Source organism: Schistocerca piceifrons, unplaced genomic scaffold, assembly GCF_021461385.2.
Source record: "Schistocerca piceifrons isolate TAMUIC-IGC-003096 unplaced genomic scaffold, iqSchPice1.1 HiC_scaffold_866, whole genome shotgun sequence".
NCBI lineage: Eukaryota > Metazoa > Arthropoda > Insecta > Orthoptera > Acrididae > Schistocerca > Schistocerca piceifrons.
The window spans coordinates 1330868-1345037 of record NW_025729131.1 but is presented as its reverse complement, the minus strand read 5'-3'; the positions used below and the strand labels follow the sequence as shown (position 1 = coordinate 1345037).

The 14170-nt window shown below is 43.0% G+C and overlaps 1 protein-coding gene across 1 annotated transcript in view; it reads left to right on the top strand.

Moving 5' to 3' along the window:
* Positions 1-12552, top strand: part of LOC124771032 (L-dopachrome tautomerase yellow-f2-like) — a 51299-nt gene extending 38747 nt beyond the window's left edge. Inside the window, exon 5 of the mRNA XM_047249272.1 lies at positions 10990-12552. Coding sequence (XP_047105228.1) covers positions 10990-11235 — 246 coding nt within the window. The 3' untranslated portion in view covers positions 11236-12552. The remainder of the gene's footprint in view (positions 1-10989) is intronic.
* Positions 12553-14170: the final 1618 nt, after the last annotated feature.

The window sequence follows — 14170 nt, the reverse complement described above, 5'->3', positions numbered from 1 at the left end:
AGCATTTATAGTTTGTTGTATTATTATGTGCTGTGGTTATGTCTTGTATAATTATGTCCTCTGTACTCTATCCAGTTATTATGCACATGGTTTATACCATACTATACATACTGTAACTCATTGAGACTAGCTCTTAGAAATTTGCCTGTAATGCTCTTTGTTAATGATACTAGGCGATCATCAGAACCTCAACTGCTAAAATATGTCAGGCCCTTGAGGCGTTGTGCGTGTTCCAGTCGGTTGTATGGAATTAGTACGTGAGATGGGTTAATATAAAGAAGCGATGGAATGGAAGCAAGGATTTATGATGTTTGGACAACCCTATGACCACACCGCTAATAACATTTTCAGATTTGTTGGTGCACTGGCACGGAAGGTCCAAAGTATCTGCAAAGAATAGTGTACAACTCACTGCCATGTGACGTGGAGTAAGACCAATGGCTGTAAAAAGCCCCTAATTTAAAGGTACTGGAAATTAGTGTCACTCCTTCTCATTGTCAATCTGTCCAAAATCAACCATGTGTTGCTGCTATCAGTGATTGGAAATCCATCTCCACCAGTCTTCGAGCTAACTTTGCGAAGAGAACTGCTTACATTGGACATCTAAAGTCGAGTAACTTGCAGTAGCCAATTGCTCACATCTGCACGTTTTCATTGGGCTAAACAATACAGAGCCTGGACAGTAGCTTTCTGGAGGCGTGTCGCGTGGTCCGACGAGTTTGTTGCCTCTATCCAAATAACAAACTGCACAGATGGCCCAATGAAGCGTTTAATCTACAGCCTGCTGGGGGGCATGGTTCACTTTGGAGGTGTTTCTATGATGCTTTCCAGAGTGGGGAGAGGGGCGGTCAGAGGAGTTCGTACCATGACTTTTGCCCATTTATTCTGGTTATAGTGAACACGAACCACAATGTTTATTTAAATATACTCGGTGACCAAGTGCTGTTTCTTCTTCTACATCTCCCTGATGAGACTCTGTGGACACTTCCAAGATGACAACAGCCATGTTCACAGGCTGCACATAAACTTTTATGGTTTGGCAAACACTTAAGGCATTATCTGCACCTCGAGTAGCCCACTAAATCATCCGATCTTACTCCCGCAGAAAAATCGTGATTTGATTCAGTGGGTGAAATATACAAGGAGCGTTCAGTAACTAGTGCAACACATTTTTTCTGAAATCAGGTTGGTTTTACCCATGCTTCCAATACGCATTATTACCAAATCTTTTCGCTAGAAAACCCTATTTTTCAACATAGCCTCCGTTCAGTGTGACGGCCTTAAGCCACCTTACTGGAACGGGCCATATGCCCACATGGTACCATCCTACTGTTCAATGCTTCATCAATAATCTCCCCATCATCCACGTACTGCTGCCCGTGGAGTACATCCTTCAGTGGTCCATACAGATGGAAGTTGGACGGTGCCAGTATTGGGCTGTTGGGTGGGTGAGGTATCACGTTCCAATGAAGTTCTGTGAGCTCCTCTCGGGTGCGCAAACTTCTGTGAGACTTCGCGTTGTCATGGAGAAGGAGAGCTTTATTTGCATTTTTGTGGCGACGAACATGCTGAAGTCGTTCCTTCCATTTCCTGAGGCTAGCACGATACATTACAGGGTTGATCGTTGCACCATAAAGGATGGTATCAAACAGCATAACCACTCAAGAGCCCCAGAGGACGGTCGCCATGGTTTCACCGGCTGAGGGTATAGCTTCGAATTTTTTCTTCGAAGGAGAGGTGACGTGACACCACTTCATGGATTCCAATTTTGTTTCCGGTTTGAAGTGATGAACCCATGTTTCATCATCTGTGATGTTCGACAAAAAGCAATCACCATCATCCTCGTAATTGTTCAATCAATTTTGCGCAGATGGTCCTTCGATGCTCTTTATGGTTTTCCGTTAGGCGGCGAGAAACCCAGCAGGCGTACAGCTCTCAGTACCACAACTGGAAAATGTGTGCGTCAGAAGCGCAAACAGAGACACCCAGTTAAGAAACGAGGTGTTTGATTATGATCCGTCGAGCACTTCACGAGAGACTGTCCGCACGTTCCAAAATTGGAGGAGTCACAGCCGGCACGCAGGAGATCTGGCAGGTTTGCACGACCTTGTTGCGATGATGACACACACCTTGCCCAGTGGCTCATCATGCTATTGTTCACTGCCAGGTCTCCGTAGACCTCCTGAAAGCGTCTATGAATATCTGCGATGCTCTGGTTTTAATCCAAAAGAACCTCTATGACAGCTATCTGCTATCTGCGAAAAAATGTGTTGCATAACTTATTGAACGGCCCTCGTAACGATCGACATTCACGCAGTTTGGTACCTCTACGGGATATAAACGTCAGTGCTTAGCTTCAGCTGGATATGGCATACTGAGAAAACTGGTGGTCCTTCTTACTTGCCGAATTTAGACCTTTATCAAGGCCAGAGATGGTGTTACACAGTAATAGATGTACGTCTCCTGAGGATGACTAATTTTTTGTGTGTTGTACATACTACGACCCGTTCTTTTCCATGCAGTTAAAAACATTTTCATTGAGAGGGCGGGCTGTTTGAGATTTAGATCGTAATTAAGCTCAGTTCATTTCATCCAAAACCCAGAAGGCACGGAGTGGAACAAAAGGTTTTCCAGTTCGTAGCATTTGGGAGAGGATTTCCAGTTCTAGAATTTGCTTGCACCAAATAACGTTCCCGAACATTTTCATGGGAACCAGGAGACTGGAACTCTTTTTAATTTGTTTCTAAGAAAATATGTCAGAGATAAAAACGTGAATGCTTAGTGTATGTCTCTTAGAGCATATAAAGGGGTAAAGTCAGTAAAGTGTTCGACAAGTACAGTGGTTTATTTGTGCCTGATTCATGGACGGAGCTTGAATACGTTTGTGTGAATTTCAATTAGCATAATTTTACGTTCCATTTTATCATGTGACGAGTGTGTAGGAATGTTTCTAGATATCACTCCGAGAAAATTAACATTTTTAACAACATTTTGGATATGTTAGCTGTCATTATTGAAATTTCTTCCGTGTTTTTGTGACGCCCTTACATGAGCTAAATAAACGTCTGAGCACTCGTTTTGCCCTAAATAATACAGATTTAATGTTTAGAGAGTGTCGATATCATAAGACACATAGCAAGAGATTATGAATGAAAACACACACAACGCCGATGTAATATTCTACAATATTTACTACTTATTTAACAAACCGGTTTTCGACTGTTAGCCCTTCATCAGGTACAAAGATAAATATGTGGTGCAGTGAACTTTTTGTAAGATCAAAAATTTTAAACAAGTGCATCAACAGAGTACGAGAGAACTGTTAATGTTAGATCTAGGAGTAAAACGAGAGGAATTATTTCATTGCAAATGCGACGTAAGATTATTCAACTAAGATAAAATACGTGACACTTCAACTAATGAACTACATAACAAATACCAATTGGTATTATGAGAAAATAAATTGAACATTAATCTTTGGTGACTTGTTCCAATGATGTGGCTGAACAAAATAATCTTTTCTTTACGAAGCCCTAAATTAAAAGCAGATAATATATACTAGTGAGCTGAAGCACGTAAGCGAAGCCGCTACGATTATACAGTGACTTTTTTAAAGGATAAGAGAAATTATAGTGCTGAGATAAAGGAAACAATGGGGCACGTGATTAAGGGGGTAATTTACAACATGGCCTGGGTGGGATTATGAGTAATATCTGCAGTTGGGCGGTGAGTAAGGGAACTATGTATAGTCATTCATTACTGACAATGAAGCAGATGGACATATGATTATTAATTTCCATTATATCAAGGTAGTTCATCTTCATTCCTTTATGAATGTGGTGTATACTTCATTCTGCACCTTCTAACTACGTCCTCGTTTATGCGGGTGGTCTGCAAAAATAAAGTCTCCTTTTCTAAGTTTCCAACTTCTATGGTGTTCTTTCAAGAGGGTGGTTATTGCCCTGCCCGACTGGCCTGTACAGAATTTGACACAATTACAAGTGATTTTGTATATTCCACTCTTTTCCAAGGATGGAGCGCTGTCTTCATCATTGAGTAGAAAGTGTAGAGCACTTTTGTTCATATAAAATAATGTTTTAAATTTCCTGAATTTAAGCTTTCTGGTTAGATTCAGTGAGACTTTTCCCAGACATGGAATTGTGCACCATTCATTGCAACCATGAGGTGGTGGGTCGAGAACATGGCAAAGAAGAGAGTGTACCTGTTGTTACTGCTTTTTGTGCATTATGGACTCCACTAAGGTAGGAGGGTAGGCATTTGTCTGGCTGAATTTAATTCCACTTGGAAGTTGTCTTTGATTATGGGGGGTTGATGTTAGGCGATGTATATTGAGGGAAAGACAGTATGTTTATGGATCACTATGTGTTGAGAATTGAAGGCATTACACTGTCTGTGGTGTCAGGTTTCGTATAAATCTTGAAAGTATGAATATGATCACCTATGTCTATGGTTAGTTTTAAATGATTTATGCATTTATCTCAAAAATCCATTGCGAATTTTTTGCTGTGGTGTTTAGCATTTAGCTACTTGAGGAATTTTTGAAGTTGTCTGGTATGTCCATAAGCACAAAACATCAACATACCTAAACCAGTATACAACCTTGGAAGAGAGTAACTCATTTAGGCAAAGATGGGGAAGCAAATCGACCGCATCCTTGTAAAAAAAAAAATCTATCCCGAAATTCATCTGAACGATTCTAGGAAATCATGTGAAACTTACACGTCTGGTCTACCACAATAGGTTATTCATTTTGCGACCCCAGGTACTCCCATCGACTTCAAAAATATTCCATCAAGTCATTTAGAAGCTTTGTAAGTTACCTTTTTCGTAGACAAATTGTACTTTCTCAGTATCTTAATAATAGTCTGAAATGTGCCAGTTCCATTACCTGTGGATATATGTGGTCCTTCTATTTCATATGCTCAGGACTAGGTAATCCTCACTGACTGCTCAATTCCATTCACAAAATCCATGGAACCGAGCCAGAAGCAGAAATGTTGTGCAGCTATGTCACGCCAGCACAGATAACTTCCTTAGATTTATGATCATCATGGACCTCTGCCGAATGTATCACTATGATTCCGAGACAGGAGAAATGCCAGCCGTGGAAATATGTGGATTCATCACCACCTAAAATGGCAAAGATCTAACCATCGTCGGAGAAGTTGATGCTGAGTGTTCTTTGGAACTGTCATGCTGTAGTGCTAACAGATTATGCTTGTGAGAGGCTTTCAGTACAGGAGCATATCACTGAAATCTCCTGACGAGATTCCGGAAGACTGCCAAGACGAAGCATCGCAGGAAGCTGTCCAAGTGGGTCTTTCCGCTCCACAATAGTGCCTCAGCTAGTACTCCGTAGTACACAGTCACGAACGTTGCTTCCCTTAGTTATCAAATTTCGTCTCACCCCAGCATTCTCCAGATAAATCACACAGTGATTACTTCCTTTTTCCTTGAAGTTTCAGGATTCCAGCCGTATGACATCGACGATATTTCGGTTGACAACCATTCAGCCATCTTCAGGGGAGTATTTGGCACTGGTGACCGCTAGATCACGTCGCTGACTTCGTACCAATATTGATCCATCCATGACGCGCAGGAGCAGGCGAAATAGTGACACTACATGTCAGCTCTCTGTCGGAATGCGAGCTTGCACAGCTAAAATGCAGATGTCAACTAAATAAAATTAGCTGTCGCTAGACGTGTCACTAGTCATAAAATGTTTCCTTCATGCAGACATTAAAGAAATCACCGTCTCCCAAGACTTATCCAGTTGAAAGCCGACACCATTATTAAGAAGATATTCCGCCTACCTTATTTCCACCGATTCCTTAATAACTGAATTCCAAAAGAACCTAGTCGAGGCCAAACTTTCCGCGACAGAATAATCCATGGAATATTCTGTGGAGATACAATGCTCGGGAATGGCTGACTTACTGGGCTGCGAAAGGCGAGTGTGGCGATGATGTTGAACACACCTCTGACGCATGTGCTCTATGTCTGACCAAAGTAGATTTTGTCACATTGGCGACGTATTCCATAGATTCCAGCCCTCCGCAGTCCCAGATTGTCCTTTTCCGAACCGAGAAAAATCTTTTTAGGTGGTCAGAAGATTTCTTGTGCTTTCCTCGGTTCGGTTCGGCGAAGGACGATCTGTGATTCCGGAGGACTGGAATGTACAGAATACCTCGCCAGTGTAGCAAATCCTGCATTTGTCAGCCAACGAGCACAGTGTGTGAAAGGTGCGTTGAACATGATCGCCACGGTCACATCTCTGCTACTAGTGTAGTAGTTCTAGAAGAGACGAACTCAATGACATTTCACTTGTCAAACTCTGATTACTGGCTTCGAAATAAGTACAGTTTTATACACAGGTTTTATGTTTTGAACATGAAAAGGGTTGCTATCTAATTGGAACTTTTGCTTCAGGCAGATGGGGCGTTCCAGACTGGCGGAGCTGCGACAGTCTACTTACAACGTGGAAAGTGGGGAAAGGTTTAATTTCAAACTCACGCTTGTCTCTATGTAGTTGGATAAACACACCAACCAAAATCAGGAATGGCCTGCACGGACACCAGTACATTTCTTTTTGGGGGCATATCTGCCCTGAAGAGCCAAAGAAACTGGCATACCTGCCTAATATCTTGTAGGGCCCCCGTGAGCACGCAGACGTGCCGCAACACGATGTGGCATGGACTCGACTAATGTCTGCAGTAGTGCTGGAGGGAATTGACACCATGAATCCTGCAGGGCTGTCCATATATCCGTAAGAGCACGAGGGGATGGAGACATCTTCTGAACAGCATGTTGCAAGACATCCTAGATATTCTCAATAATATTCAAGTCTTGGGAGTTTGGTGGCCAGTTAAAATTTTTAAAGTAAGAATCGTGCTCCTGGAGCCACTTTGCAGCAATTCTGGACCGTGGGGTGTTGCATTGTCCTGCTAAATTTCCCAAGTCCGCCGGAATGCACAATGGACTTGAATGGATGCAGGTGATCAGACATGATGCTTGCATACGTGTCACCCATCAGAGTCGTATCTAGACGTATGAGGGGTCCTTTATAGTTCAATTGCAAACGTCCCACACCTTCACACACCTTTACAGAGCCTCCAAAACTTGTTAAAATGACTCTGAGCACTATGGGACTTAACTTCTGAGGTCATCGGTCCCCTAGGACTTAGAACTACTTAAACCTAACTAACCTAAGGACATCACACACATCCATGCCCGAGGCAGGATTCGAACCTGCGACCATAGCGACAGAGCCTCCACCAGCTTGAAGATCCCCCTGCTGACATGCAGGGTCCGTGGATTCAAGAGGTTGTCTCCATACCACTAGATATCCATCCCCTCGATACAATTTGAAACGAGGCTCGTCCGACCAGACACCATGCTTCCAGTCATCAACAGCCCAATGTCGGTGTTGACGGGCCCAGGCGAGGCGTAAAGCTTTGTGTCGTGCAGTAGTCAATGGTACACGAGTGGGTCCTCGGCTCCGAAAACCCATATCGTTGACGTTTAGTTGAATGGTTCGCATGCTGACACTTGATGGCCCAGCATTGAAATCTGCAGCAATTTGCGGAAGGATCGCTCTTCTGTCACCTTGAACGATTATCTTCAGTTGTCATTGGTACCATTGTTGCAGGATCTTTTTCCAGGCCCAGTGATGTCGGAGATTTGATATTCACGGTACACTCGTGAAATGGTCGTATGGGGAAATCTCCACTTTATCGCTACCTCGGAGATTCTGTGTCCCATCGCTCAAGCGCCGACTATAACATCACGTTCGAACGGACTTAAATTTTGATAACCTGTCATTGTAGCAGCAGCAACCGATCTGACAACTGCTCCAGACACTTGTTGTCTTATATAGGCGCTTCCGACCACAGCGCCGTATTCTGCCCGTTTACATATCTCTGTATTTGAATGTGCATGCCTATATCAGTTTCTTTGGCGCTTCGGTGTTAATACTTCTGTTTATGTCACCCAGCCAACCAACCCAGGTGACTTCAAACTTTGCATCGAGCACGCTTATCGTTCCGTTATACCAGCAACTTTATGTACAGAATACACCCAAAACTATCAACATTTCTAGATTCCTGACTGAAATAGACAGAACTGATTTGTGCACAGTTGCTTTATAAATGTCAGCTACTCGATAGAAAAAATAACGTTCTATTTCAAAAATTATAGCTTGTTGCTGTAACTTTCTGGAAATTGATACATATAGTAAAAGTGGATGTGTGTGATTTAGTAAAAGTGTGTGTGTGTGTGTGTGTGTGTGTTTGGGTACGTACCTTCCCCATGTCCTCCTAAACCAGTGGACTGATTGCAACCAAACTTAGGACATATATTCATTGTCATACGCATGTACTTTACTGTCATGCAACACCCAACTATCAAAGGCGTGGGGGTGGGGAGGAAAAAGAAGCGTAGCCCACGGCACCTGAATTTGCGGACTTTATTCACCCAGTACTTGTGAGTGAGAGGACTTAGCTACTTCCTACAAACTTTACACATAATTTCAAACCTTTGCAAACTTTTTACTGGCTGACAACTGCCACAAAATGATGAAAGAAAAAAAGTTTATCGCTCTCTATTTTTCCTCTGTTAGTGCCTGAAGTTATAATTTCAGTAAAAAAACTGCCATATCATGCATGGCGTTGAAATTTATTACTTCTTTGTTACCCACTCTACTCGCAACGAATTTCGTAGACAGTATCCACATCTGTCGCTGAATGTACCTACAAAATTATATCAGTGTACGACATACGAGGGCTATTCGGAAAGTGAGGAACGATTGGTCGCGAAATAGAAACCACTGCGAAAATCTGACGAGGCTTTTCACAGACCTTTTGGGCAGTGTCTCTAGTATGTCCGTTGATCGCATCAAGACGCTCTTTTCAGTTGCGAGCGCACTGTGAGCGAGTAAAGGTGCCTACAACAACAATGTCTCTCGCCAAGTGGGAGGGCCCGCTGAGAGGCTTCGCCTTAATGAATGCATCCCACCTAACACAACTGCCACACACTTCCTTCTTCATGGCAATTCTCAGCCGCACTCTGCAGGGGCAGTGAAGACGCTCCTGCAGCATTTTCGGTGGAATGTGTTCGATCACTCACAACACAGCCCTAATTGATCGTCCTGAGTATCATCTCTGTTCACATGAAACGCTGGATACGAAGAGAACACTTGGGAGCAGGCTACGCACTGTAGACCAGTTTAGAGAATCATCGGAAAGCGCAGGCGGCTGCCTTCTATGACGATGGTGTTGGTAATTTTGTATAACGCTTCGACAAATGTCTAAGTCGGAGCGGCGACTATGTAGAGAAGTGCCTGGAAGGTGTAGCTAAAAGTACAAAGAAAACAGTTTTGATTTTCACTGTGGTTTCCATTTCGCGACTGATCGTTCCTTACTTTCCGAACAACCCTCGCATATTTCAGGAAATATGACGCCATAAACATTAAGCACATGGCTAGACGCTGTGTGGAACGGGCGAGGAGCCACAACTATAAATAAATACCTGGACAACGACAGCTTTCTCTGCTAGTAACTAAATAAACTACGTTCATAACGCTGCAGGAAGAGTAAATATTCATTTTACTTATTATTTTGTAAGTTACAGAGAAAGACACCGTACCTCAAACACTCCGTAATTTGTGAAATACAGGGTGTCCGAAAAGTCTTTCCCTGATCACATAAATTGATAACTCAGGCTAGAAGTAAGATACAAATATGAAACTGGTGTCTAATTGTTCACAAACTATCAAAGTTCTTTTCACACATCAGTAAACTTCCACATGAGCACCCTCGGTAGCACGTAGCACATATACGCGATATTCAATTTCCGTCCACACATTAGCCAACATCACTGGAGGGATCGATTCAACGACTGTGGTTATCCGTTGCCGCAGGGTTTCAAGATCTGGTAAACGTGTTCGGTAGACCTCGTCCTTGACGAAACTCCATAAAAAGAAGTCTAATGGGGTTATGTCAGGAGAGCGTGGAGACCAAACCGTTGGCCCATCACGACCAATCCATCGCCCAGGAAAGGCCATATCGAGATAGGCATGGACGTCCAGACCCCAATGAGGCGATGCACCGTCTCGCTGAAACAAGACATCGGGTTGATACCTAAGCAGCTGAGGAACAGCATACGGTTGAAACATGTCCAGATACACTGCAGATTTGATGGTAGCCTCAGCGAAGAACAATGGCCCGATAATTTGATCGTGCAATAGCACACACCAAACGTTCACCTTTGGATTGCCTCTGGTGCACTCCATGACCTCGCCAGTGGGTTGTGAACCCCAAATGCGCACATTATGGCGATTCACTACTCCACTGACAAAAATGGTCGCTTCGTCGGAAAACGCAATTCATCTGAGATAACCATCATCGTCCTCAATACGTGATAGCATTTCGACTGCAAAGTCATATCGATGTGTACTGTCATTGGGCAACAAGGCCTGAACGATTTGCACTTTGTATGCACGAAACAATACACGTTTGTGTAAAATGTCATGGAGAGACCTTTTTGGCATCTGATATTCACGTGAGGCCCTGCGCACCGATTTCTTCGGACTTCGCAGAAAAGACTGCCTTACAGCTTCCACCCTGTCTGCTGAGGTTCTTGGTCGACCGGACCTCAGAAGGTCATCAACCGATCCTGTGCTCTTGAACTTCTCATTCAAGGCTTTAATGCTCTTGATATCAGGTGGATTCCTTCCAAATGTTGTCTAGAAGTGCCTCTGCACTGTGGTTGGTGATCGTGTCTCATGGTACCACAGGACACACTGACCTCCTGATTGGTTAACATGGCTTCTTGGACACTGCGCCTCGTCCACTACTTACGTACTGCGAACCTAAAACAGAGAAAAATTATGTAATCAGAGGAAGACTTTTCGGACACCCCATAGAAATACGTTGTATAAACTACACAATGTCTTGATGTGTCTGTTGCAAGGTGGATGCTTCTCGAAACGAGCTGTGGTTCCTGACGAATGTGTACCCGGTGCTGCTGCTGGGCCGTATCAACACGACGGAGTACAACTACCACGTTTTCACTGGCGCGGTAGACGATGTGATGCGGGACACGCCCTGCGAGCCTGCGCGTGACGCCACGGGCAGCGGACACTGGCGGCGCTACCAGGCGGAAGCCGCGTCCCCCGTGCCTCCCAGCCTCGTCATGGAGGCGGCGGGGCCGCAGTAACACCAGCTGGCGACGACGCTGCTCCAACAGGTGGTCGCCAACTGCATCCACCTGTGTCCGCCAGCCTCGTCGTGGAGGCGACGCGACCCCAGTAACGACGGCAGGGGAGCTCCAACAGGTGTTCGGCAAAGCTGTGTCTCCCAGGCTCATCATGGAGCCTGTAGCATAGGCTCCCGCCAACTGTGCCCCAAAGGGTGGCCTGCAACACGTGGTCGGAGCCAGTGACGAAGAGTGCATACTAGACGGTGATTTTTATTAACTTTTAAATACACACAAAGCGACGTATATGGTCCTGAGAGAACTAATTTAATTACAGGCACATGGGGCTGCAAATTTCGGGAAAAACCACAAAAGTTGACGACAAATATTGAACATGTGACTTCACCAAGTGACGTACCTCGCAGCAGCTGGTCTTATCGATCCTGCTCTCACTGGCAGGGGGCAGTGCTACACATCGCTCCGCTAGACTGCTCTGTTTTCGTAAATGTAAACCGATTCATCGTAGTCTTGTACCGCGAGCACTATCGTATCATCTAATAATGCAAGAACGAAAGCAGAGTAGACTAACGGAGTGATGAAATGCACAGCCCCTACCGATGAAGGGAGGATCGACAAGTCCAACGGCTGCACGTGCGGCGGCATACGTCACATGGTAAATTTAAATGTTGTGTGACTAGGGCCTCCCGTCGGGTAGACCGTTTGCCGGGTGCAAGTCTCGATTTGTCGCCGCTTCGGCGACTTGTACGTCGATGGGGATGAAATGATGATGATGAAGGCAACACAACACCCAGTCTCTGAGAGGCGAAAATCTCCGACCCAGCCGGGAATGGAACCCTGGCCCTTAGGATTCAAATTCTGTTGCGATAACCACTCAGCTACAGGGGTGGACTACGTCACCTGGTGATATCTCTTGTTCAACACTTGTCATCAACTTTTGGGGTGTTTCCTGACGTTTGTGGCCCCATGTGTCTTAGCGTCATCTACATCGCTGCTGTGGTTTTTAAGCGTTAATAACAATCACACTGCGTATAAACACATTGGACTGGACTGTCAGTCAGACACAATGACAAGCATGTAATGCTACAAACACACGACAGACAAGCGTGTGAACAACTGATCAAGCCTCCTTACAGTTCCTTAAATTTGGTGTTTAGCCTGATCAGAGTTTACAATGTTAAATCGATCCTTCTCTTTCTGCTGGACAGAACAATATTCATAAATTAAGAGAAAAAAATTTTGGTTCTTCTACAGTATTAGTCTGTGGTGGCCTCCTAAGCCAAAACCAATTAGCTAAATAAATAGATTCTATAGGACATCCACAGTGTTATGCTTTCCATTCATACTCTCTCCAATGGTAAGTAACTGTGGAAACCATGTGTTTTTGGTTGTGCCCTTCTGATTGTAGATTGTCAGAAAGCTACTTAGCTATGAACGGCAGTGAGGAAATACAACTGTTGTGTTGACACAGGCTAGATATCAGAGACATTTTTGTGGTGATATGGATATTTGTTTGGTGATAAGGACATTTTTTGTGATAAGTGTGTGAAGTGCTTACAAAATTATATAAACATATACTTATATGTATGTATGGTGAAACTAAATGCATGAAAGATAACTGCTATACATAAAATCGTTCTCATCATTAATAGAAAGTATGTATTTCTATCTATCACAGTTCACAGACTTTTTAAAAAATTATATGTTTTATATGATGACATTGAACTATCCCTTACATTTCTTCGATGTATCGTAGTTCAGATAATGATTTTACCGCTTAAAAAGAGTTCGTTTTTATAAACGTTGCACTTCTGCAAAATAAAATGTTGTTGTTGTTCTAGTCTTCAGTCCGAAGGCTGGTTTACTGCAGCTCTCTATGTTAGTCTTTGCTGTGCAATCCTCTCCGCCTCTGCACAATTACTGAAGCCAACGTATGTTTTAAGCTGTTTATGTTGGATTAGATTAGATTGTGTTCAGTTTGCGTTTAACAGACCCACATATAAGATGATTCTCATGGGTGCGGAATATGTCAAAAAAGTATAACATAGAAAACATAAAACATTTGAATATAATACTCAAGACCCTGATCATTTTTCAGGAGAATGTCGAAATAGGTGAATATATTACAGTAAACTGGGACTGCTAATATTTACAGAATTAATACACTCTCAGAATGAAACATAGTTATGCACTTTTAATAAATTCATCATAAACAAAATACCTAATCTTGACTGTTGTCCAACTGACATCAAAACTGAAATCTAACAGACATTTTTACTTAAACTGGTCTAACAGTCACAGTTAAGATATTCATCTATAAAATAGAAGGACTTGCCTATGAAAAAGTCTTTCAAACTCTGTTCTTTTAATGGTTGCTGGCAATTTATTGAAAATGTGTGTACCTGAATACTGGACCCCTTTTTCGACTACGGTAAGTGCTTTTAGGTCTTTATATAGATTGTTCTTATCCTAATATTGATTCTGTGACTGGACAATTGGTTGGAAATAGAGATATGTCACTTGCAACAAATTTTATTAGAGAATAAGTATATTGAGAAGCAGTGGTTAGAACCCAAAGTTTCTTGAACAAGTTTCTACATGATGTTCCTGAATTTGCACCACAAATTATATATTATATATATATTATATACTTTTGCACGCTGAAAAGTTTTTCTCGGTTTAATGAGTTCTCCCATATCCCATATGAGATAATAGAATGAAAGTAAGCAAAGTACGCAAGTTTTTTATTTATATCTCCTACATGCGACATCATTCTCACTGCAAATACAGACTTCGTTAGGCATTTCAGCTACTCTGTGGTATGCCCTTCCCACCTGAATTTATTATCAGGTTGTAATCCCAGAAATGTAGCACTTTCAATCTTTTCGATCTGCATGTCTTCACATGTTATACAAATGCTGGAAGAAAATCTATTACA